Source organism: Protopterus annectens, chromosome 1.part1 (genome assembly GCF_019279795.1).
Source record: "Protopterus annectens isolate FY-2018-M chromosome 1.part1, PAN1.0, whole genome shotgun sequence".
NCBI classification, from domain to species: Eukaryota; Metazoa; Chordata; order Ceratodontiformes; family Protopteridae; genus Protopterus; species Protopterus annectens.
This window is the reverse complement of record NC_056726.1, coordinates 1,820,292,509-1,820,320,132: the sequence shown is the minus strand read 5'-3', so window position 1 is coordinate 1,820,320,132 and position 27,624 is coordinate 1,820,292,509. Positions and strand designations below refer to the sequence as shown.

Below are 27,624 nucleotides of genomic sequence, written 5' to 3'. Positions count from 1 at the left end.
TGAACTGCAATCACACCTATGGGGAAGCAGTCCAGAAAATACTGCAAATCTAGGAAGGCTGCCCTCATCTTGAGGTCATTGATGATATCCACATGCCTTACGCTGTCATAAGATCATAGGATCATAGGTGGTTACTAAGCTAATGGCCTTGGGGCTCTTACAAGCCTAGTCAAGAGTTTATCCCCAAAAAAGAAACCTCAATCAGCACCTGTCACCTCTGTCAGTGAGGGACTCAGGTGGAACCCCTGGGATAAATTTGTGGTTTCCCATCCACTCATCAAGGTTGTTCTTGAAGAAGGTAAGCAACGTACTTTGTTTGACATGTATGGGGAGTCTATTCCAGAGAAGGGCAGCATCTGGGAGACAAACCTGTCTCTCCAGCAGGTTTTGTTAATGATGCATATTAGATTTAGGCCTTTCGATCAGGTAATGCTTGAGGAGTTAAACTTATGGATATGGAGCATCTCTGTTAGGAGAGGGTCCAAGACTGCCTTGTAGGTCAGACACAGATCACCTCTGAGCAATCTGTACAGTACTGAGTAGAGTGATAGTGATTTGAGCCTGTCCACATAGGACAGGTGTTGGAGGCCATGAATTATTTTTGTGAGGTATTTCTGTGGTCTTTCCAGTTGGTACAGGTGTTTAGAGAGGTATATACCAAATGGGGCAGTGTACTCAATTATTGGCCTAATAAAGGAGGAGTACAGAGTGGTAATAACCTCCTTTTTTCTGGATGCAGTCCTTTTACTTATGAGACGAACCAAGTAAAAGGCTTTTCTGACCACTGCTGCTACATGATGGTCGAATGTGAAATTGTTGTCAACCTGTTTTCCCAAGTCTCTCACCACAGGTTGTGTGCTTAGGAAGTTGCAGTTGATGTGGTAATCAGTAGGGGCCATGTTTTTACAGAATGGTATAATAATACATTTTTTTGTTTTTAACTTAGGCCATGACTTTGGCGCCAGCCATTTGTTGTTATGAAATCCTCTTGTAGTATGTTAACATCGTTTGAGGAGTCAGTGACAGCACCCAACTGACACTTGTCTGCAAACCTGGTCAGCTACAGACCTTTTGTCTTTGCCTGGATCTCTGAGAAGTAGATGCCAAAGCATAGGGGTCCCAGGACAAATCCCTGGGGAACATCACTAGTGACAGGCATGCTGTCGGAGGTGGAGGCACCTATTTTGACCTTGTGGGTCCTATCAGTGAGCCAGTTTGCCACCCACCCGATGAGATAGGGATTTACGCCAATTTGTGTTAGCTTTTCAATGATGCCAGAGTTGGGGATTGTGTCAAAGGCTTTGGCCAAGTCAAGGTAAGCTGTATCTAACTTTCCTTCATCCAGAGCCTTGGTGACAGTCTCAAAAAAGTCAGCCAAGTTCAACAGGCAAGATCTGTCCTTGACGAATCTGAACTGGATGTAGTCAAGTGCTTGGTGATTGCCTATGTCCTTGTTTATGAGGTCCATAATAATATCCTCCATGGCCTTAGAGATCAGACTTGTCTAGCTATTGGGGAGATAGTTTCCAAGGTCAGTAGTGGCACCACTTTTGTCCAAGGGGATGACAGTGATAGTTCTCCACTCTGCTGGAGTGAAACCTATACTTAGGCTATGGTTGAATAGGGTGCTCAATGGGAGGCTAGTTCTTGCTGGAGATGATGCAGAATACAGCCTGGGATACTATCAGATCCCATGGAAGCTGTGTTCTTTGCCTTGGATAGGGCCTTTAACACTTGACCTATGGAGATGTGAGATGTGGGACAAGTATCAGGGATATGAAATGGGCCTTTGGGGGGGACGGGGAGTTAAGTTTGCACTGAACCCATCTGCTAGCAGGTTAGTTAAGTCAACAGGATCAGTGTAAGTGGTACCATTAAGAACTAATTTGGAACAAACCTGGGCCTTGCCATGGAGGCTCCTGATGTAACTGAAGAAGGCTTTGTGGTCACCCTTGTTTTTGGAAGCTAGTTTCCATTCATAATTGGCTTTGGAGGTTTTCACTAGTGATCTAATTTGCTTGTTGAGGCTAAGAAGGTAGTTTTTCCAGTTTGGAATTTGTTCCTTTTTACCTTTGGACAACAGTTTCTTCCTTTTGTTGTAAGGTCTGTTGATAGAGGATGTCCATCAGATACATTTGTGTTTCCTTGAGGAGCAGGTTTTAGTTCTGTTGGGTATGGCTGAGTCCATGCAGTTGTACAGGTGCTTGTATACTGCACTGGCATACTGTTCAGTATAGTTGTCTGCATCCTCTGAGGGGGGGGGGCGGTGGTGTGAAGCTACTAATACCCTCCCTTAGAAGGTTGTAATCAACTTTTGAGCATTTTTTAGCCTGATTATGGATGGGGGGTTGGATGGGATAGTAACTTCGAATGAGACAGACCGATGGAATAATCTCACCAGAAAAGAACTTACTGTGGAGGTGGTGCAGTGGTCATCCATGTTGATGAGAACCAAGATGAGAATGTTATCTCCCCTTGTGGGGGATGAGATGGGCTGGTCTAGTGTGTTAGAACTGATGAAGTCAAGGAATCATTGGGTGAGTGTATTAGAGGAGGAATAATTCACCCAGTCTGTGGTGGGGTAGTTGAAGTCACCAAGCATCAGAGTGTTAGGGGTACCCTGAAGGCATCAAATAGGTGCAGGTAAGAGGAGTGGGGGTTCTGAGTCATGGAGGAGGGGTCTATAGCTGGCTATAACTTGTATGGGTGTCTTGCCAATTGTCAGTTGCACCTGGAGTACTTCTAGTGCATCATGCTGGCAAACCAGTATGGAGGTGTGCTTGTCTTTAATGAAAAAAGAGGCTCCACCAACCTTAGTCTTCCCGACCTCATTTTGGAGTCAGAATGTGTGGAATAAGGCATAGCCTGGTAAGGCAGGGATGCTCTCCTCAGCCTTGAATGTCAGTTGCCTTGACTGACCAGTGCAAGGGTAGCCTCCAGTGAGTGCATTTTCAGGTTAAGGCTCCTAGCGTTAAACAGCATGACCTTCAGTTTTCTTTATGACGGATCTTTTATGTTGGAAGGTTTGTCTTTCCGACCTTGCCTAAAAAGGCACAATGGGGGATGCAAGAGCCTTGGCCAGAATCTGGAATCCTGGGGGTGACAAGTGGAGGCCATCTCTGGCACAGCATTGAGGCCTATCAACTATGTCATCCCAGACAGACGAATACACCAGAAACTAAGCCAGTTGTTGAAGTCAATTATTTTGTTGTTATTGTGGTATCACTCTTGGTGACGGTAGGATGCTGCTTAGGGCTAGGGTCATACCTGCCTGAGACACATACTCTGACAGCTCAATCATGTCTCTCGTCATATAGTCCAGGGAGATATGTCTGAAGTCATTCACGCCAACATGGACAATGGCAGAGTCATACTTGTACCTGTTGTGGAGAGACTTAAGTGCATGTGTGATGTGGCAGATTCTGACACCTGACAGACAATTAACAGTGAACTTCTCCTTGTCGAGCCTGGTAAGGTGGACATTGGTGTGTCTCATAATTGAGTCATCAATGACTAGTAAGTTTGGTTTATTGTTATGCCTTAGGGGCTGTGTTTGTGAGACACTGGTGTGTTGACTGCTGTCTGTGATGTGTTTGGTGCTGTGTGTGGAATGTTTGTGAGTGTGTTTTGGAGGTCTTTGCTGTTTAGGTAAATTTTTATTGAGGACCTCTGCATAGTTGGGTGTGAGGTGTGCTTGGCTATGTGATGTGGGGGGTGTGGTGTTTGTGTTGGCAATCTCCTCTTTGTTAGGAGTACTTACTGTGGTGAAAGAGAGCATGGATTCCAGGTTACTGATATAGGTGCATTTCTTGCAAGTAGAAGACTTATGTGCTAGGAGAAGAGGGTTGTCAGTGAACACAAGGCAGTTGCTACACTGTTTCAGTATGCCCGTGTTGACCAAGCTGGCAGGGGAAACTGATGGGAATTGTCCAGACATAGTGTTCTGAAACTTGGATAGACTTATGGAGAGAGGGTTTTGATAAGAGGTTGTCCACAGGAGTATAGACCACAAAAACCTTCTTAAATGTAAAATAACTGGCCTGAAGCCCACTTGCTAAAACCAAAATTAAGAGGCTTAGAATAACAGGCAAATTTAATCAGGTTACTAACAAGCAGTAATACAGCAGAATAAAAGCACTTCAACTCCCTTAGTTTCTTAATCTTGAATTGTCTTCTGTTTCTTCCCGCTCCATTAAAATAAAAATAAAAAAATACACTTTATTCAGCTGCTTTTATTGTAATTGTGTTCTTTCTACTTTATTAACTTATTTTGCCTTGCTGCTTGCTCTTAAGTGTTGAAGTGCTTTTATTCTGCTCTCTGTACAAAGCAGAATAATCTGATGAGATGGGACTGGGAGGAGTGTCTAAAATCAAAGAGGCAAGGGGGTAGTCCTTCCCAAATGATCACACTGTACTTAGTAGAGTGATCAAATGAGATGGGACTGGGAGGAGTGTCCAAAATCAGATTTACAGCAGGGGTGGGCAGTTCCAAAGCCACCACGTTTAAGACTACAACAACACTTGGGTGGGAGAGTGGGAGAAAAACAAAATGCAGACACAGAGACCAGCAATATCAAGCAAATAAATAAATGCAGCATAGTTTATCAGTAAAACAGATTAAGTACAAAAAAGTATACTTATATAAGCTTTGCATATCCAGATGGCTTCCCTTTGAGATACCCCCATCCCAGGAAGGAAGCATCCATGGTAGCATCCATGGTAATTGTGGCCATGGGGGACAGAAAAATGAAGAGACCATCTAGAGGAACAAGGGGGGAGTTAGCCACCAGAAAATATGCTGCCTAAATATTCTCATTAGACTGAATGGAAACTGCATGGGTTGATACAGCATGGACCATTAGACTGAAACAGTCCACTGTAGAACCCTCGTATAAAATCTGGCATATGGGACCAGAGTTAAGTCAGCTGCCATTATACTTATTAAGCAAAGGATGGACTTTGCAGGGATGTTTGGATAGAGAGAAATTTTGGAATCCTGTTGACACAGGGTAAAGATTCTGAAATGTGGAAGGTTGGCAGTTTGAGAGGTGCTATTCAGGTGGCATTCTATGAACTCTATCCTCTAGAAAGGAGTTAACTTTGATTTCTGAATGATAATCATGATACTTAGGTAGGTGCATAACTGGAGCAAGGAGTCCCTGGCTTGAACAAGTAGATCCCTTATGGAAACAGTTTTGAGCCAGACATCTGGATATGGGAACACCTTGAACCTCTGTAGTCTGAAATGCACTACAACCACTGATATACATTAAGTAAACACCTGGGGAGCTGTGATGAGACTAAAGGGTAGTGCCCTGAACTGAAAGTGACTGGCTCCCAGCCAAAACAGGAGGAACCTCCTGGAATGCCTCACTATTTTGATGTGGTAGCAGGCATCCTGCAGGCCCACTGAGCACATCCAATTGTCTTACCTTATTGAAGGCAAAATAGATTGAACTTTGACCATCTGAAATTTTGTTTGTCTGACAAGCTGGTTTAGATGACTGAAGTTCAGAATGAGTCTGAGGTCCCTGTTTTTCTTTGGAACAAAAAATAATCTTTAGTAGACTCTGGACCATTTCTGGTCTGGTGAGACCTCCTGGATGATTCATATTTACAGCAGCTTTAAGACATCCAAGGCTGCTGCCTTCCTCCACCTAAAAGGAATATCAATACGTTTTCTTTGCTTGCTTCAAGGTTGGAAAATAAAGGGAATAACATAGTTTCTGACTTTGATTTCTGCACCCAAGAATATTATGTGTTGACTAGCCAGGCTTGAGTGTGAGAGATAAGCACTCCCCAACTGCCTCCAGAGTATGACAGTCAGGCAACTTTTCAGTAGTGCTGGAAGGATTTGTTGGCAAAAGGGCCTAGAAACCCCTGGTTCTATGTCTGCCACAGGGGTGATGTCCTTCAAAGTTGTCCCCCCCCCCCATCTGCCCCAGGGGTCTGTCTTCCAAAGTGTCATGAGCAAAACATTTGGATTTGTGGAACCATAATCTCCTATAACTCTTTTGGTCATAGGAGAATGTCCTTTGGAGGGGATGGAAAAGCAGATACCCATGGTAAACAGGGTTTTGCCCTCTTTTTCACTTCTAGTGAGCATTCCTTTGACTTCGGGTCCAAAAAGAGTGGACCCATTCTAAGCAGCATTCAAAAAGGATTTCTTAAAATTCTCCATAAAATCACAGAGAGACACATCTAGGCATGTTGACACAGAGCAATGCCAGTACCTGCTGATCTGGAAGTGCCATCAACCACATTTGATAGAAGGTGCATGGACATATTAGATATAGTCTGAAGGGTAGCAAATTGTGGTTCCTAGGTCTTGAGGGACTCTGCAGACAAGGCACCCAAAAGGGAAATGGATAGTTCTTTAGTCAAGTCTCTCTAGATTGATTTAGCTAAATAGTTAGGCACATGTGACACAAATGTCGCTGAAGCACAAGTCTGCATTCCAAACTTGTCCAAAGCACTAGAGTCCCTGTTAGGAAGACAGACACTCATACCTTCTCAGCTCCTACAGTGGGTGCCTTGCTCCCATGTGGTCTGTCTCTTGGGGAAACCAATATCTTGTCAGATTTTCATGATCTAGGCTCCGCCACATCAAGCTCCTTCCACGTCACCTGCAACACCAAATCAATGAGCTTATCAGGTGGAGGGGGATCCTAAAAAAATCTTCCTCATCACCCCATCAACATCAGCTTCTGAAAGGCTCCTTGAATGTCATATGGAGTTGAAGGAAGAAGCTGCCAGTGGAGGGCTGAAAGATCTATAAGACAATTTCTTTTGAAGAAAGTGTGATTGGAGCTGAGTTTAACTTTGGAGGAGGAGGTAGAATGGGAGATTGGATCCTTATCATCTCTGAAAGAGAAGCCAGATTCAACATCCAGGGAATCCTAACCACTGGATCTGAAAATTCTGAAGGTTTGTGAGACTTCTTTATGGATTTGTCCTTTTCTTTATCTTTCTCCCTATCTTTCTCCCATTCCTTTTTGCTTTTCCTTCTCTTTTTCCTTTTCCTTAACTATCTTTGACTTGTCCCCTGATTTCTCATTAATGCCTGTGTGGTGTGGAATGTCACACCTGTAGCAGCCTACAAACATCCTTGCATTCTAGAACATATTCTGAAAAATAAACTTAAAAAGCATAAGATAAACTAATGCATACACTGATATAGACTTAAAAACATGTCAAACAGAAATTAACAAAATTAAGAATAAGAGTAAGAAACAGGAAAAATAATGCAGAAACACTCAATTTGAATATATCCATAAATTCTTCCACCTATGTCTTCATCTTCTACACCAAGAAATATTACTACACAAATACTGATATATTACAACCCCTGTCCTAGAAATCTAACAAAATATCCTCTCTGGTGATAAAAACAGCAAGTAACTACATAGGAACTCCCAGCTGACCAAGGGAGAAAACACAAGAGAAGTCAATCGATATTCTGATCTTTGTCCCAAGAATGAACTGCCAGTTTTCTATCTGGAACAATGGCTTTTCTGTTTAACAACTGATGTTTTCCAGCAATGGCTATTTTGTGGGGATTTACCTCTGCCAGTTACAACCCATCAACAAAACAGTGAATAGGAAATCAGTGCATCCAACCTGCCCCCTGTAAAAAATGATTAATTTTTACATGGCCCTGTGAGCAGCAAAGGATGGTACTTGAGTTTTTTTAAATAACTGAGTGTACCACTGCCAACCTCATAAGAATAAACCCTATGATATGTGCCACAGTATCACTAATTGCTCCTGATACTCCACTAAAAGAAAACTTCTTTGTATGCAATAAATTTCCATGATCATGTTCTCTCACCAAGTTGACGGCCTATCTACGTTCACCAGACCAGCTGCTTATAGCAAAATATAACAGTAAAAAATAACTCATTATTATCAACACATTTGTTCATAACCCTTCTCTTTCCTTAAGGCATTGTCAAAAGTAATGCTTACCACACAGGCACAACAGTCTAATATATTTAGAACAAATCTGCCTAGCCCTTTGTTTAAATTGCACAGAATACACTAAACTCATCAGATGGAAGAGAAGAAGCACAATGAAAAATCAAGGCTGAGGTCTTGTGAGTCTCATAATTACAAATGTATATCAAAACACAACTACAACAATTAAATAATATCAGGCAACTAGTCAAAATGTTTAACATTTGACCATCTAATACAGTCTAGCTGGTCTACCCCCCCCCCATACTCAATAGAGAATTGAGCAAGCTTATCCACTCACAGTTTTCTAGTACTTCAGTATTAATTAATGGGACTTGCTCATTGGCAAAAGTTAAAATTCACCAAGGCAAGTGCATTGTGGGACCAGACAGTTCCACAACCAAAAGATTGCACAATTGCTAACAGGGGTTGCCAGCTTGACTGCAGAATCAACAGTAGCATTCCATACTTTAGAGGTAGACAAATGTCCTGCCACAGCTTGAGATGGGACAGCTCACCTTGTATAAAGCCTGGTATCCAAAATGCTTGCATGCACAAGAACATTGTATTTAAATAAGAAAAAGAAAATAAAAAGTTCATATTCAATTTTGTCCTCCATCCATTTTCTAAAGAGTGGGAAGGGTTTGTTTATATACTGGAGGAAATTGCTTCCCCTATCCCTTTGTACTTTTCTGAAGTATAATTGGTTATATGTGCAGCAAAATGTTTAGGAAGCTCTCTAGTGCTGAGATGACATCGGACTGTTTCATAACTGAATCCTGGTTGAATGCTAGCAGTTCTGCTAATTGATTATGTGTTTAATTTTCTGGGGTTTCTCTACCTATAGGACAGAGAGGCTTGATTTTGGAGTATTTTGAATAGTAGTCTGGTAGAAACTAATCAGTTACCAATAGAGGCAGTCTGTTCTTACCAAAACAAGTGTCTTTGATGTTATGAGCCTACAAGGGTTTCCTCAACCTTATTTAATCTTCCTGTCAAGATACTAAGGTTATAAGCTAGAAGTCTTCTATTTTAATAGGAGCAAATAACACCAATGTCCACTTTTTTGGTGCGTGCGCACGCGCACACACACACACACACACACACACACACACACACACACACACACACACACACACATACATAAATGGTGTATTGCCAGCACTCCCTTCCTGTCTTTTATAGTAACACTATGTCACCAGACATGTCAGTTTAGTACAATTAATGTCTAGTCTTAAAATAAGTCAGCCATAATATAATTAGCTGAAGCTGTCACTCTTTGGAAAGTGGATGCCAGCAGTTAACAAAGCCACCATTTCTATGCACATGCCCTTATACTAATAAAAAACATCACCACCTTCACATTTTTAAATTTTATAATCATTTTTTTCAAAATAACTAAAAAATGAATATGCGCACTTGCATAGAGAAGTACAAAACAAAAGACCTACACAAACAAATGGCAGTAGAAAAATACTGTTTATCAGGTCCTGCTACTGTCACTAGCCAATATATCATTGGCATTTACCTACTTCTGGGTATAGGTATATATAGCACATATAGAAGATTCATAGGCGTGAATTATAGATATGAGTTCTTAGTCCACGAAGCACACCTGACAGAACTCTTAACACTAAAGCTTTGAATTTAGAAAATATCCAAAAATGTGTCCTGGAATGACAATACTTGATCAATAGTTAATGTAGTCTTTTTTAGACAAACTCCCCTCTATTCCAGAGTCCAAGGTTCTTATTTCCTATCAGATTGTGATTTAGTTTCTGAGCAAGCTGTTTTGCAAAATCATTAATTTCTTTAGGAAATTGAAGTCCATTTATGGCCTTAGCCTCTAAAGAGAAGTAGAAGGCTTACAGAAAATAAAAAAATAAGAGAAATCTCTGATACGTGTGCCTATTTCCAATAAGTTCTAAATTTCTAATACATTTTACAAAAAACAATTCAGCAATTCCTATTTAACTTACACATTTTATATAATGCATAATTTGCTGAAAGCAACAATCGCATGCTTTGTACAGATTTTTTTATTTGAAAAAAAAAATAATTATATTGACTTCACCTTAGTTCACTTCTAATACATTTCTCTCCCTTTGTTAATCTCAAGTGAGCTTTCAAGAGTCACCACCAAAAAACAAAGCATTTGATGGGTACATCACAATTTACTCTACCCATTTCTTTGTCTAGAAAGATCCTTTGCATTTTTAGTATTGGGGTATGATGTATTTGTCATTTCTGCCTGGCATCTCTTTTCCTTGAGAGTTAGTTTTGCTCTTTTGAATGGCTTTTGGATCCATGTGACTACATAGCGCACTCTACCAGTTGTGTACACCCTGGCTTAGCCGTGGACATGTCTCCAATGTTTGTAGTACTGTTTAGATTTGAGAGACCTGAGAATGGGATAGCTGCTGTCTCAGTACTGTTCCAGCACTGAAGTGTCTGACTGAGCTTCACTGACAAGGTACTACAATATATCTCTTAAATTCCTTCTGTGACCCACTGTATATACTGTGTACCAATGACTCTCTGTCATGGTAGAGCTCCATCATGTTAACACTGTATTTTTTTCTATATCTGCCTTCTGCTTGGCAAATCTACCATCTATTTTATTGCTTACCTTTCTCACTACAGTGAAATGACATTCCCATGCAGCCTGCAGCTTATTTTATGGAACAGAAATAAGCATCAGTACCTTGGTCCAAATGTACATCTTTATGGTCTAGCAGTTACCAAGTCCTACCAAATGTTTTCCTGTTGCTGTGATTGTACTGGGTGCTCTGTGTCAAAGTCAATGTCATAGCTGCCCAAGCCTAGTCCTGAAATGTAGGGCATACTTTACAGCAGATCGCTTGCAATAATCACACTCCCTCGCCCACTCATCCCAAACTAAAGCTAAGGACCCTCAACTTAAAACTGTAATGTAGCTTAAATGGTGAAAAATAAATGTAGATTCTTTTGACACATCTCTTTATGAAAAAAAAGAGAAAGGAAGCAAGTACATTTCCTATTCCCAGTTAAATTGATCCAGAAATTATCTCAGCTTGATTTTAAATAGATGTAAACATCTCCTTCAGACAATTTATATGCAGATGGCTGGGGCTAGTTTTTAACTGCTTTATACCACAGTGCTTTGATGTTAGTATCTGAGTCTGTTAATATTTCCAAGAAAAGTTCACCCTGCTGAAAATATCTAAAAGAGCACTTGTCACCTCTCCTGTCTCAGTAGAGGACAAAGTCACTGCCTCAGGGTGCCAAATAGCATAGTCTAACACCTTGAAGATATACCTCTTATTTGTGGATCTTGGGGTACAAAGAGTCCCCACAATAGCCACAGCTAGCTTCTGAGATGGATCCTCAATAATGTGGAACAGCACCAAAGCTGCCCTCGCTCAGCATTGTTTCATCCTTTGCTAAATATTTAGCAATGCTCATGCATCTTGCAGTTTCCTCTGACATTTTGTTCATTAGAAGTCATTAGAAATTTGGCATAAGCTTTCTTTGTATGTGCTTCTTTCTCATATGGTCTGAAAAAATTATAGCATGCAGTATGGCCCGACGTGACCATTGAAAGGTCCTTCGGACTGCCAGTTGTCACACCCTTCTCCTTCTAGATCCTGCTTTGGGTGTCCATCTCTGTAACACTATGCCTTCTTCCAGGAAACAGACTCCCCTGCCCTTGAAAATAGTGAAAATCCTTGACTATCTCATCCACTCCTTTAAAGTGAGAAGTGAGAGCTGTGTTTGTCTTAACTCCTTCTTAAGATCCTGCTTTGCTTCACTTCCAGAGGGAATCTTGACAAATGAGGCTCAAATGTAGGCTTGCTGATACCACCTAGTTTTCCCCATGAAGTAACCACATCACCATCTTCATTTGGAAGTGTGGACAATGGTTTGATCTCCCACCTATTTCCTTCCTCATGCAGTTGTCTCCTTTCTTGATTCCATGTAATCACTGTAACATTAAAATCTTTTCCTGTTAAAACACCTGCCAGGATATCATGAAGAAGAATGGCATTGGAATCTGCTTAGTTTTCGTGCTTGACCAGTAAATTCCATGGATGGCAGTGACTATTCACGGGGTTACTACAGGAGTCAGGCGCAAGTCAGAAGCCTAGATGGATGGATGGATGGATGGATGGATGGATAGATGGAAGGCTGTACCTCTGACTAGCAGCATAGATCATTTGTAGAAGACTCACAGGCAATGAATTTCAGGCATGAGTTCTCAATTCAAAAAGTCTACAGCACAATTCAGAAGTAAGGCAAAGAGTGACTGAACTTTCAGTAGCTGAAGTCTGAACTTAGAAGAGTTACAGTACTTGCAAAATGTCCAAAGGAGTATCCTGAAAAAAGGGAACACTGGAAGATGTATACTGAATTCAATCTTCTTTAGTCAAATCCTATATTTCAGTAGTCTAAGATTCTTATTTCCTGTTGTATTAGGATTTCAGACCTAAATATTCTGTATTGAAAAGTCACTCAGCTCTGTAGGAAGCTGAGTCCATTTATGGTAACAGTCTTTAAAAAGAAGTAGCATGCTTAGAGAGAGAGAGAGAGAAAAGCTCTGTTGTGTCTGTGTCTGTTCACAATCATTTCAAAAGCTCTAATATATTTTCAGTAATAAATGCATGATTCTTATACACCTTTTCATATTTTGTGCATTTTATACGCTGCATGATTTGCTGGAAACAGCAAGTACATGCTTTGTACAACTTTTAATTTTTTTATTTGAAAAATATTTACATTTACCTTAATCAACTTCTCCTACACCAAGAAAACTATTTGCACTAGAAACAGTACTGAAAAGTTATTTAAAATAAATGATTGAAAGATTAAATGTCACTGACACCCTTGTTTTATTTAACTGAAGCTGCCGACTGCAGCTCTATGCTGATGCCTAGCAATTAAATGCAGATGTTTGTCAGATGTGCATTTTTAGTGCCTTGTAGGAAACAAAGTCTGGTTAGTGCACATAAACTTTGCGGGTTATATGCGCAGTAATAATAATATAACTTGTCTCTATAACAGACAAAACATACAACAATACTGTACAGTTTGCAGGGTTTACTATCTTCAAGTTTCTTTTCAATACAGGATAAAAGGTTTTCTCCACTAAACAGCTCTAACAGATTTTCCAAGAAATCAGATTACATCCCACATATATACATTCTTATGAAAGCAGTCTTTTGGGAACTCTCAAAGTCATTACTTTGGTATTTAGAGAGCCTTTCCTGTTCTGTGTAAAAGTAGTCTTTCGATGATGTCATGCAGTCTGTTAATAATCTCCTTTGTGTTCTTGTTTCAAGGTGAATTACGTGACAGTTCAGTTTGCCTCCAACTCGGATCCTTTTTTGCACCTGCATCTCAGGAATTCCTTGTCAGTGTTTTTCTCAAACTGTATTAGACCTTGAAAATTCATGTTACATGAATAACCTTTATTTATTTATTTGACTTTTTCCTTGCTTCTCAGCTAAGAACAGTTTAACCCTTTTGTGACGACCGTGCCCTGGCCCAGCAATCAAGGAGCCTCAATCCTCACCACTAGCACCAGGGAGGTTGTCTCCTAGAAGAGGAAAGGATAACTAATACACACAGTAAAGTACAATTTCCCTTAAGTGCACACAGAGTTCACAGTCAGTCTGGGGCTGGTTGCTCCCTTGCTCTCCAAGTCCCCAATAAGACTACCCACTGGCACAGCTATAGGGTCCAGATCTCAGCCTAGCTGGCAAGCTAGCCTCCAGTACCCTCTCTGTCCAACCAGTGCTTCGTGTCCCTGCCCAGGTAGCTGAGACACATCTACACTTTGAGATAAATATTTATACAACTTCACAGACACTCCTGGGAAAGGCTGACACAGATTCTCCAGCTGTGCCTCTTTACCCAGACTTTACAGTAGTAATTACTGCCACCACCAGCTTAATAATTTATCAGCTACCCAAAGGCCCTTGAAAGGATGTCCAATTATTACTGTGCAATACTGTTATCCCATTGGTAATGTGACTATTCAGTCTAAGGCTTATTAGAGTAGCCTATTATGATAACCTCTACAAATATGCAATGTACTCCAGAGCCTATCTCTACACAAACCAGCCATAGGTAAAGGCTTTTAAAATATTTAATAATAAATAATTAAAACACAAGACAATACTACTACACCACAGAGATATCTAAGAGTTCAGAGATCACACAAAAACTTAAAATAATACAGTAGGACAGGTCTGATGTCAAAGAAGAACCCTTAATCTAACTTTATAATCTTTAGCTAATCTTAAGAGAAAAGACAATGCTATAATCTTACTTACATACATAAAGAGCAAGCAGTGCTGGGGTTGATGGTCCAAGACAAATGCTTTCAGTCTCTCACTGAACAATAGTTTTTAAAACACTAACAAACAGCTCTGCTAAGGCCCTCCCAAATTACATCATTTTGACACTTAGGTTTTCCCGGAATTCGCATTACATCATCTTGACGTTTAGTCTGGAGTTCCCAGACCACAAACTGCATTATTTAGCAAGCTAACACCTGCTCAGGAAACTACAACAATAAAAGAGATTTCACATGTATACTCTAACAATTATTCCTTAAATTATGACAATAGAAAGAATGTGTTCAGCCAGATGCCTCTGCACCATTTTTTAGATAATTGTAACTTCAAAGTACATTTGAAATGCTTGGCTTGATTTTCCTTACAGCAGATGGCAACATTGCAACAATCTTGAAGTTCACATTTTACAATGTTTTCTTTCATTTAAAAACACAAGCCTGTATTTTACATTTATTTATACAAATGATAGAATTATGTATCAAATTCTATTTGACTAGGCTGGCAGCCTTCGCCCATCTTTCACCAATCTTCACATCTCTACCCCCCCTGGAGAACTCAAGCTAGTTTTTCAAGTGACCCTTGAGAAATGCCGCTAGAGAGGGTTAGGTCTATCTGAGGGTACCTCACTCCATTCCCTGTCTTGAGAGCCCATCTGCATTGGCATTGCTACTCCCACTGTGGTGCTGCACTGACATATCATATGCTTGCAACCCCAGTCTCCATCTTAGCAATTTGGCATTTTGCTGACTGGCTCTGTTTAACCATGTTAGAGGGTTGTGATCTGTCATTACAGTGAATTTTCTTCCATACAGATAAGGTTGAGGTTTCTGCAATGCCCACACTATAGCTAGACATTCCTTTTCTACAGCTGCATAGCATTCCTCCCTGGGTTGGAGCCTACGACTGAGATAAACCACTGGGTGCTCTTCCCACTCTGAAGAAATCAGGCTGGCTAAGTACAGCCCCCACCCCATGGTTCGAAGCATCCACCTGCACAACAAATTCTTTGCTGTACTGTAGACTGGCTAACACAGGGGGTCCTCCCAAAGCTTTTTTAAGCTTCTGAAATGCCTGCTCACATGCTGGGGTCCACACTACCTTATCTGGCCTGTTCTTCCTCGTTAGGTCTGCGAGGGGAGCAGCTATGGTACTATAACTGGGGATGAACTTTCTGTAGTACCCTGCTGCCCCTAAGAATGCCCTCACCTGCTTTTTGGTAACAGGTTCAGGCCATGCCTGAATAGCTTCCACTTTGGCAGGTTCTGGCCTTATCTTACCACTCCCCACTCTATGTCCTAGGTAGGAGACTTCTGTCATACCCACCTGACATTTGCTCGGCCTAATGGTCAACCCTGCCCTCTGTAGTCTGCCGAGCACCTCCCTAACATGCTGAAGGTGCTCTGGCCAGGAATGGCTGTAGATGGCAATATCATCTAGGTAAGCAAAGGCAAACCCTCCTGCTCCTGCTAGGATATTACCCACCAGCCTCTGGAAAGTTGCTGCGGCATTCTTCATCCCAAAGGGCATCTTTGTGGACTCGTACAAGCCAAAAGGAGTCACAAATGTTGACTTCTCTCTGGCACTGGGAGTCAAGGGTACCTGCCAGTAACCCTTGGTAAGATCAATGGTTCATAGGTTCATAGGTAGGTACTAGGCTATTGGCCCTAGGGCCTATATAAGCCTAGCCAAAGGTACCTGGCTTTCGCCACCCAAGAAAATTATTTTCCTGTGCCACTGTCGAGCAGAGCCACAGAAGTGATCCCCGAGGTGAATTTCCTATCTCCCATCCAATCATCAAGATTTTTCTTGAAGAGTGCTAATGAGGAGCTTTGTTTGATATAGACAGGTAGTTTGTTCCAGAGTATGGGAAGTCTCTGGGACAGGAATCTATCGCTCCAGCATGTTCTGTTTATTGTGGTGATGGGGTTTAGGTCCCTAGAGCGTGTAGCTCATAGGGATTGGGATTTCTTTAAGTGGAGCATGTCTAAAAGCTCTGGGTTTGACATAGCTTTGTGTGTTAGGCAGAGATCGCCTCTGAGTAGGCGATATGCAATGGAGTAAAGCTGCAGTTTTTTGAGACAGTCTGCATAGGGCATCTCTTTGAGGCCGGTAATCCTCTTTGTGAGGTATTTCTGTGGCCTTTCCAGTTGTTGTAGATGTCTTGTGAGGTACATACCAAAAGGGCATTGTACTCTATAATGGGTCTAATGAGTGACGAGTAGAGGGGAACAATTACCTCTTTTTTCCTGGATGAGAAACCTTTTGTGATGAGGTGTGCCACATAGAAGGATTTCCTGACTACTGTGGCGATGTGATTATCAAAGGAGAGACTACTGTCCACCTGTGTCCCAAGGTCTCTTATCACACTTTCAGTGTTAAGTAGACTACCACCTATGTGGTAGTTCATGGGTACTGAGTTTTTACCAAAAGGAATGACAATGCACTTTTTGGAATTGAGCTTGAGGCCACGGCTTTGACACCAGGCATCTGTCTCAACAAGGCCCTTTTGTAGGATGTCCACATCTTTTGGAGTTTTGATTATGGCTCCTAGTTTGCAGTCATCTGCGAACTTCTTTAGCCAAAGACCAAATGGTTGTAAGATACGTAGCCCCACCCAGCTGCTTTAGGGCCTCATCTGTCCTAGGCATGGGGTTAAGCATCTGACTATGTGTGACTATTTATTTTCCTGTAATCCACACAGAACCTGTTGCTGCCATCCTTTTTTGGCACGAATATCACCAGTGAGGCCCAGGGACTGTTGGACTCTTGAATCACCCCTAGTTCCAACATCTCCTGTACCTCTTCCCTTAGAGTCTGTCTGACTCTCTCAGGCACCCTATAAGGGGCCTGCCTAATAGGCCTTTGGGGTCCTGTATCCACCTGGTGCTGCACCAGGTGGGAGTTTCCTCGTTTCCCAGTGAACACGTCCCCAAATTCCTGCAACACTGCTTGGATTTCTCGAACCTGGGTAGGAGATAACTGCTGGGACATTGCTACCCCTTCAACCGAGGTGTCAGCCCGAGCCTCATTGAGGAGATTAGTTCCCAGATCTCCCTCAAACTCCTCCTGCAATCCACTGCAAATGCTCAGCACAAGGGCCTCCCTATCATGGTAAGGTTTCATCATGTTAACATGGTACAGTTTGTGCCCCTGCCATCTGCCTAGCACTTCCACCATGTAATTAACATCACTTACCTTTCTTACCACCTTGTAGGGTCCCTCCCAAGCTGCTTGCAGCTTGTTGTGTCTGACAGGAATGAGAACCATTACCTGCTGCCCCACAGCATATTATCTAGCTCGAGCATTCCTGTCATACCACACCTTTTCTGTTGTTGGGCTTCTGCCAAGTTCTCCTGGGCCAAGCCCATGAGTTCCCTGAGCCTTGTCCTGAGATTCAGGACATATGTCACAACAGACTCCTTGTGAGACTCACACTCACCTTCCCACTCATCTCGAATTAAATCTAGAGGTCCCCTCACCCTGTGCCCATACAGCAACTCAAAGGGTGAAAAACCTATGGACTCCTGGGGAACCTCTCTGTAAGCAAACAACAGATGGGGCAAATATTTGTCCCACTCCCTCTTAAACCGATCTGCAAATGCCCACAGCATGTACTTGATTGTAGAGTTTAACCTCTCAACAAGACCATTAGTCTGGGGATGGTAAGGCGTGGTCTTCATGTGCTTCACCCCACAGAACTTCCACAGACAAGCCAGCAGGTCTGACATGAAAATGGCACCTCGGTCAGTCAGTATTTATTTTGGGAAACCTGCCCTGCTGAACATCTCCAACAAAGCATTTGCCACCTTCTCTGAATCAATGGAGGACAAAGCCACTGCCTCAGGGTATCGTGTAGCATAATCCACTACCACTAGGATATATTTTATTCCTGTGGAACTTGGGGTACTCAGAGGACCCACAATATCCATAGCTACTCACTGGAATGGCTCCTCAATCACAGGTAAAGGCATCGAAGGAGCTCTCACCTTGTCTTCTGCCTTTCCTACCTTTTGGCATTGCTCACAGGTCCTGCAGTGCCCTGTTATATCTTCTGAAATTCCAGGCCAATAGAAGTTTTGCATAATACGCCTCTTTGTACGTTTTATGCCCATATGACCTGCAAAGGGAATATCATGGGCTAGCCAGATGGTAGGCTCTAGGCACTACCAACTGCTGTACTCTCTCACTTTCTAGCCCTCCCTCAGGGGTCCACTCTCTGTATAGTAGCCCTTTGTCCCAGTATACAGATTCCCCCTTCCATTGAGAATTAGGTGACTCCCTAACTACCTGCCTCAGGCCTTGCAATGTAGGGTCTGAGAGCTGAGCCTATCTCAACTCTCTCTTTTCTAACTCTTCCCAGCTCCCCTTCCATTGGAAGTCTGGCATCCTCTGACAGTGGTGCCTCACTATCAGCCTGGGTACTACTACTGACCTCTACCTTTGTAGTTACCCTGTCCAAAGGAACATCAGTACCCACAAGCAGCTGTGGCTCACCTTCAGTCTCACTGCTACAGCATCTCCACCAGCTGGCTCCTTGTCAGCTTTCCATATTCCTGTGCTGACATGCTGCCTGCTCACCCTGACTAACTAAGCTTACAAAAGAAATAAAACAGTTGTGATCTGAACTCTAAGTATACACTGTGTGGTGATTTAGAGTACAAAACACTTTTACTTAGGGCTCTGGGCTTGATTCTTTCTGGTACAGCCAAGTCAATACACTTATGCAATTGATTGTAGAGGGCTGTAGTATAAGCTTCAGTGTAGTTGCCACTTCCAGCTGGGGGTGGGGCTCAAAATGCATTTATACCTTCACCTAGGAGTATATAGTTTGCCTTGGTGAAGTTGTTTAGTCTGAGTTTGTCCTTTGTGAGTTCTAGTGTTAGTGTCAGCTCGAAGATGACTGACTTCAGGTCAAATTTTATTATTGAGGGTCCGACAGTTGTATAGTACATCTGTTTGACGTGTTGGTGAGGACCAGATCTAGTATGCTTGTTCCTCTTGTCAGGATATGAACAATTTGTTCCAGGAAATTTGAGTTAGTCAAGGAACGTTTGTGCTAGCAAATTAGAGCTAATGCAGGTTTCCCAGTTGATGGTGGGATAATTAAAATCCCCCATAATCAGGGTGTTTGGTAATATTTGGATTATCTCCAGTTTAGTCAAGTAGGCTTCATGTGAGCCATGACCCATGGAGGGGGATCTATAACTGGCTATGACTTGAATGGGGGTCTTACCCACCATAACCTGAACTTGGAGAACTCTATGGAGTTGTCCAGTCTAACTAGACAGAAGTTGAATTTATCTCTAATATAGATAGAAACACTGCCTCCTTTGGTTCTCTGGTCTTCATTTTGTGGTCTTAAGGTGTGGAAGACATTGTAGCCTTGCGTTTTCACTCTGCTCTTCAGTTAGTCCCACCCACCCTCCCTGTTTTTGTTTTGGTGTTAACCTTAGTGGCCTTGCAACTGCCCGCCCCTCTTGTAAATTTGTGTTTGGATACTCCTTCTGGGCCCATCTCATTTGCTCACTGAGTGCAGTGAGATCATATTCTGATTTCAGGCACTCCTACTGTGTACAAAGAGAGCATCTGGGAAACAGAAAAAAAAAAAAAATTTAAGCTTGTTTCCTGCCTTTCCTGTTAAGTGGTATAGACTATTTGTAGGCTTCTGAGCCCCCAAGCCCTTCTGTGTTGGAGGGAAGCCTTCTAGCTTAGTTTTTTTTTCTTATAACTAGCCAGTTTTCTAGTTTCAGCACTCAAATACGTTTCTTTGATCTCAGCACTTGTGTTTCTACCTACTTTTTTTACTTTTGCATCATCTTAAAAGTACTCAGTTGTATTTATTACTGCTTGGTGTAACTCATTCTAAGCCTTTTGGTTTAAACACTTGGGCTTCGGACCAGTTGTTTTGCACTGAGAGGGTTTGTGGTCTGCACTGTAGTGGCAGAACAGGTAGCTTACATCCTTCTAAGTTGGGAACTGCTGATTGAGGGCTCAGTGTCTGTTATTCTAAAAGTGTATTAATTCTGGTTTAAGCACTTGGGCTTTCAGGCCAGTTATTTTACATTAAGAGGGTTCGTGGTCTGCACTCTTGTGGGAGGAGAGGCTGGACTCTGCCCTTCTGAGCTGAGCATTTCTGGTTGAAGGCTTATAGTGCATGCATATCTGAAATGCTTCTTACTGAAGTTGGTGCGCCTTGTTTGCTGTGGCATAGACTGGATTCGGGCCTGCTGGATCTAGCTTTGTTTGTGTAACTTGAGCACTAATCCAGGCATTCTCTAAAGTATTCAATTGTATTTATTACTGCTTGGTAGTAACTTGATTAAAGTGTAGCTATCATTCTAAGTCTTTTGGATTAAGCACTTGGGCTTCAGACCAGTTGTTTTACATTAGGAAGGTTTGTGGCATGCACTGTGGTGGCAGGACAGGTAGCTTTCATCCTTCTAAGTTGGGAACTGCTGACTGAGAGCCCAGTGTCTGTTATTCTTAAAGTGTATTAGTTCTGGTTTAAGCACTTGGGCTTCAGGCCAGTTATTTTACATTAAGAAGGTTTGTGGTCTGCACTCTTGTGGGAGAAGAGGCTGGACTCTGCCCTTCTGAGCTGGGAATTTCTGGTTAAAGGTTTATAGTGCCTGAATATTTGAACTGTATTTTAATGAAATTGGTACACCTTGTTTGCTGTAGCATAGACTAGATCCAGGCCTGCTGAATCTAGCTTTGTTTATATGCTTGTTGTTTGTTTGCTTGTTTTTTCCCTGGAGCGCTAATTCCACCTAATACGCGGCTTCTCAGCACTTCTGTGGATCACTAGCATTGCTTACTGTACTTATTTCCTTGTTTCACTTGAAAGAAAGTTACTGTTTGTCGTTTTTGCATTTAAGTTACCTGTAACACATTGCACTTAAGTTACCTGGCACTTGCTCACTAAAGCAATTATGTAAGTCAGCACTAAAAATTAAAAGAACTACACCCTTACTCCCCACTGGCCCTGGTTTTCAATTATTAAGGAATTCCCAATATTATTCTAGCATGTCCAAAGGTCAGTTGTCAATCTCCTCTCCGGTCCAGCTGGTGAATCTGGGAATCTTGAGGCAATGTTACAACTGCCTCATGTACACAGACAACCCTCTCCTCCTCCCAACAAATTCCAACACATGTGAGAGATGCAACCATATAGCCAAACTGGAGGCTAAGCTCTCTCAACTCAGTACTGGCATAACCAGTCAGGAGGAGAAGGAAACCGCACTCACTACAATTCCAGTCTCACATAGACCTACCACGACAGCAAACCAAACACATAATCACACAAAAACATACTCGGAGGCTCTAAATAAAGATCTGTTGAAGCAGCAGGGACCTCCAAAGCAGACACCCAAGCAGCCGCTACCCCAAAACAAAACACGTGCAACACATATCTCACAAAGCCAGTGTGCCGAACAGTCACAGCCCTTAAGACTAAACAACACACCTGATACACTTGTAATAGGTGACTCTATCGTCAGGCACACTGACGTCCCGCTCACCAGGCTGAACAAGGAGGGGGTCACGGTGAGTAGCCTGTCGGGCGCTAGGATCCGCCACATAACACAAGCACTCAGGTCACTCCAAGGCAAGTACAAATATGACTCAGTCATTGTCCATGCTGGTGTGAATGACCTGAGACGTACCTCCCTGGAATACATGAAAAGAGACATAAAGGAGCTCTCTGAGCATGTAGCCCAGGCCGGTATGACCCTGACCTTGAGTAGCATCTTACCCTCACCAAGAATGATGCCACAATATGAAGACAAGATTATCAATTTCAACAATTGGCTTAAGTACTGGTGTCATTCAAAGGGGATCCAATGCCTGTCAGCTTGGGATGATATGCTCGACAAGCCACGATGCTTCACTAGGGACGGCTTGCACCTGTCACCCCTGGGCTTTCGGATATTGGCAAAGGCTCTTGCTACCCCCATAGTGCCTTTTTTAGGCAAGGCTCAAAAGACAAACCCACCTCCATAGGTATCACAAGGGATAAGAAACTAAGAGTAATGCTACTCAACGCCAGAAGTCTAAACCTCAAGATGCATGCACTCGAAACTCTCCTTAGCATGGAGAACATTGATATCTGTGCAGTAACAGAAACCTGGTTCAGGGGTCCCGAGAGCACCCCAGCACTACCAGGTTATACCTCATACCATGCTTTTCAGCCCCAAAACTTGGACCGAACCACAAAAGGAGGGGGAGTATCGATATTCATCAAAGATACCCACACCTCCAGGTTGGTGGCAAAGCACGAAGCATCAGAGACTATCCATGTGCAACTAACAGTGGGTAAAACTGCCTTCCAGTTTATAGCCTGCTACAGACCACCCTCCCAAACCCAGGAACCCCACTCGGCCTTCCTGAGAACACTGGAAAATATGAAGGTCTCTCCAAACACCATTATATTGGGCGACTTCAACTACCCAAACATAGACTGGGAGCATTACTCTAGCTCCAACAACCTAGCCCAAAGGTTCCTAGAATTTATAAACTCAAATGATATGGAACAACTTGTTACCACTCCCACAAGAGGGGAAAACATACTGGACCTGATCATTACCAACATGGGGACTCTATGCTCCAGACCAGAAGTGTATCCCTCACTGGTAAGATCAGACCATAAACTAATCTCACTGGATATTCTCATCCTGACCCCACCCCCTGCCCAGAAAACCACAGTGAAAAACTTCTCTAAAGCAAATTTCACACTCCTCAAAACTGAGGTGGAATCCTTCAAAGCCCCCGGGCCTGTGGAAAATATGGCCCAGACCGCAGAATCCTTTATAAATGCATTCTATGAACACCTTCAGGAATGCATGGATCATGCGATCCCAAATAAAACCAAGACCCAATCCTCCAAAGGCAGACGTCCTGTCTGGTGGACCCCAGCCATAAACAAACTATACAATAGAAGGAGGAAGCTACTAAATGATAGAGCAAAATCCCAAAAAGGGAAGGCATCACTGATCAGTATTAGCAAAAACTACGGGCACACATAAAATTGTCTAAGGCCAGTTTCGAGAGAAAAATTGCACAGGACACTAAGGATAATCACAAGGCTTTCTTTAGTTATGTTAGGAACCTGGGTGGTAATTCCCAGATATGCTCAGAATTAGACCAAAATGACAAAAAATACACCGAACCCACAGACATTGCCAACATCCTAGCTGACAGGTTCAGCGCAAACTTCTCCCCCCCCTCCCCACCAAAAGGGCAAATATCTATCCCAGCAGAGTGCTGCCCCCCTGACATCTCAAATGCTCAGGTAAGAGCTGCCCTCTCCAAAGCAAAAAACACAGCATCAGTGGGACCAGATGGTGTCCCGGGCTGCGTCCTACATGAACTCCAAGAAGAGCTAAACCCAAACATAAAACTACTGTTCAATCTCAGCCTTACTACAGGATATGTGCCCAAAGAGTGGCGTACAGCAACAGTGGTCCCTCTCCATAAAGGTGGTGCCTCAACGGATCCTGGAAACTATCACCCCATAAGCCTGACTAGCTTGGTCTGCAAAGCTATGGAAAGGATCATCATGGACCTCATAAATAAAGATATTGGGGACCTACAAACACTGGATCCTACCCAGTTTGGCTTTGTTAAGTGAAGATCCTGCCTCTTAAACCTGGTTGATTTCTTTGAAACAGTCACCAAGGCCATTGACGAGGGGAAGGTGGTCCACACAGCCTACCTGGACCTCGCAAAAGCCTTCGATACAATACCCCACTCGGGCATTATAGATAAGCTCACCAGCTTAAATATAAACCCCTATGTCACTAGATGGATTGCAAACTGGCTCAAGGACAGAACCCACATGGTTAGAATTGCTGGAGCCATGTCAGACTCCAAACCAGTTACAAGTGGTGTCCCACAAGGCTCAGTCCTGGGACCTCTCTTGTTCGGTATATATTTCTCGGAGGTACAGGCCAACACGGAAGGACTGTGGCTGACCAAGTTCGCAGATGACTGCAAACTGGGCACCATAATTGACTCTCCAGCCGACACAAGCATCCTCCAAAAGGGCCTCATAGAAACAGACAACTGGTGCCAGAGCCATGGCCTCAAGCTAAATGCCAAAAGTGTATAGTCATCCCCTTTGGCAAAAACAAAGTGCCCACAAATTACCACATAGGTGGTAATCCATTAAGTACAGAAGAAGTAATTAGGGACCTGGGGACCCAAGTTGATAGCAATCTCTCATTTGACAACCACGTGGCCAAAGTGGTTAGAAAAACATTTTATATAGCCCACCTAATCATGAAGGGATTCACATCTAGATCAGGGGAGGTCATTGTGCCTCTTTACTCATCCCTCATCAGGCCCATAATTGAGTACAATGCCCCTTTTGGGATGTACCTTACCAGACACCTGCAGCAACTGGAAAGACCCCAAAAGTACCTCACCAAGAGGATCAAAGGGCTCAAACAGATGCCATATGCTGCCCGGTTAAAGAAACTCCAGCTCTACTCAGAGGCATACCACCTGTTCAGAGGCGATCTGTGCCTGACATATAAAGCCATGTCCAACCCGGAATTAATGGACATGCTGCACCTCAGAAAATCCAAATCCCATCGAGCTACTTGAACCTCAGCACTGAAATAAATAGGACATGCTGGAGGGACAGATTCATAACCCAGAGGCTCCCTTCACTCTGGAATAAAATCCCAGTCCAGGTTAGGCAGAGTCCCTCATTGACTCTCTTCAAGAGGAATCTTGATGAGTGGATGGGAGATCGTAGGTTTACCCCGGGTATCACTTCTGTGTCACTGTTAGACAGAGGCACAGTATACTAACCTCAAAAAAGGGCATAGCAAAATAAATTTAAAATGGGTGGCGAAAGCCAAACACATTCTGGCTAGGCTTATAAATGCCCTAGGGCAGATAGCCTAGTATGAACCTATGAACCTAAGGCTGGAGTACTGTCTGAGGTCTTGAACTAGGTTTTTGTGACTGCCCAGACATCTACAGCTTTCAGCATTTAGCAGTATGACCCTTATTTTGTTATGACTGGTAAATTTCATGTTGATAAGTTTGTTTTTGAGACCTTGCCTAAAAAGGTACTATGGGGTAGCAAGAGCTTTTGCCAGCAGCCGAAAGCCTAGAGGTGCCAGGTGCAAACTGTCTCTGGCAAAGCAGCAAGGTTTGTTGACCATGGCTTCCCAAGCTAACGGGAACTGGATCCCCTTTGAATGACACCAAATACTAAGCCAATTATTGAAATCAATCATTTGTTGTTTATACTGTGACATCATTCTAGGTGAGGATAGTATGCTACTCAAGGCTAGTGACATACCTGCCTGAGGCATGTATTCAGGGAGTTCAGTTATGTCTCTCTTCATATAGTCCAGTGAAGAATGTCTCAGGTTGTTCACTCCAACATGAACTACAACAGAGTCATAATGGTACTTATTGCTGAGAGACCTGAGTGCATGCCCAAACTTCCTTGTTGGTTATTATAATCACCTTCAAAGCTGTCATGATTGGCAAAAAAATAAATAAATAAATACATTTTTTACATAAAAAAAAAAAAACATTTTGTCTGTTTCCCCCTGGTAGTTTTAGTATAGGGAAATTGTATTTATGAAACACAGTACTCAAATGTATCTGATTTAAGCACTTGCATTTTAAAAAAAAGGTATGATTTCTACTGAAATCGTACAGATTTGATACTGACTCTGTAAGAAATGAAATAATTCCAATATCTGGGTCATAGGGTCCTATTTGATGAGAAAGACATGCCACAAGTGTTGAGTTTAGTACAAGGACCAGTAAAGTTAAAATGATTTTTTGTCTGTAACTATCCATTGTACACATGATATAACTTACTATTTATTTCAGTGAGCAACTGTATTTCGTCTTGCACCTTTTATCCAGTTAGCTACTTGTTTACTCTTTCCTTGCAGTTTTAACTGATTTACCACTGTAACTTCTTTTTCATTTTTGAGAACGCAGTATAGTGACATTGTTATTAATATATAGTACAGCTTTACAGTACTTGATAACAGACCTGACTACCTTTTCACTTGCATGTTTGCCATACTAATTTAACATTTAATATTACATGAAGCATATGTAAAACATGCATTAATTGACTAACTTCACTTACATTCTATAGCCTCTGGTGTCATGGCACATTTCAGGTCTTTATCAGTCAGTTTTTTATTAATTTGCTAATCAAATTAAGTCCAGTAAGCATAATTTCCTCGTTACAGGGATGACATTTGGGGCATTTTTTGGGTAAATGGTTTGTTAAGAGTTATAGTCTGAAAGGTGAGTTTGTGGAAGCTCAAAGAAAAGAACATATTTTTGTAGATATTCATGGTTTGGAAGTTGTAGTCCCTTGAAAGCATGCACTGGATCATGAGACTTACTGCAGCAAATTAATGCTAGACACTACACATTTTATGTTTTTAGATTTTGGCAATCTACAGACCAGTGGAGCCATCTGAGATCATTTAAAGAGCTTCCATACACAGGTGGAGTCACTTGCACTGAATAACGTGATAAATATTCTACCTAAAACAAACTCTGCTACAGATACATTCTTAGCATTGTGTAACAGCCAGAAGTATGAGATATAGTAACACAAGAAGCAGAGTATGAGTATATTATACTAAAGTAATATTGCTGTTATTACAAATCTTAGCACTTACACAATCTCTTCCAGGTTCAAATTCTAATTCCTGTTTTGCTGCGCAACAAAATACCAAGTTATCAAACAGACTTTTGAAACTGCAAGTTCTAAAACTCTAGTGCAATTTTCTATTAGAAGATAGCAATCATTTTAGCAGGTATAAATCATTATAAATACAACTATATAAAATAATGCTTACACCTTGATATACACAGTTCCTTCTCCAGGACTGACACTTCAAATCAAAAGAAACAAGCAGAACAGTCCAGCTGTGACTCTAGTGTTACAAGACGATAAAGGAGAGGAACAGATTTCTATAGATGTTGTCCCTGCTTTAGAAGTTCCAGCTCCCTTTGGCTGGCCAAAATTAACCAAAGAAGGACTGAATATTGACAAGTGGCTTGGGAAGAAAACACGAGTGAGCTTTAGAAGTCAGCATTTCTATTTTGTACCAAAACAGCCAGAGGGGAAACTTTCAGAAGAACAAAAAGGTGAGTATGATATGAATGGTTTTATGCTATGATTTTTTTCAGCAAAAAAGCAGATTTGTACTTGCTTTTATTTGTTTATTTAGTAGCCATATACTAGTGCTAGGCAGGACTGATCACTTTTCTGTTATGAATCAGACCACACAGACTGTATATTAATCACAGCCTTATCTAAGTAAGTCCTCTT

At 42.2% G+C, this 27,624-nt stretch overlaps 1 protein-coding gene across 3 annotated transcripts in view; it reads left to right on the top strand.

The window, feature by feature from the left end:
- Positions 1-27,624, top strand: part of LOC122812449 (cyclic GMP-AMP synthase-like) — a 397,692-nt gene that overhangs the window by 295,069 nt on the left and 74,999 nt on the right. For all 3 annotated transcript variants that reach the window (XM_044084809.1, XM_044084811.1, XM_044084812.1), the window contains exon 5: positions 27,165-27,440. In XM_044084809.1, the coding sequence (XP_043940744.1) occupies positions 27,165-27,440 (276 nt within the window). The remainder of the gene's footprint in view (positions 1-27,164; positions 27,441-27,624) is intronic.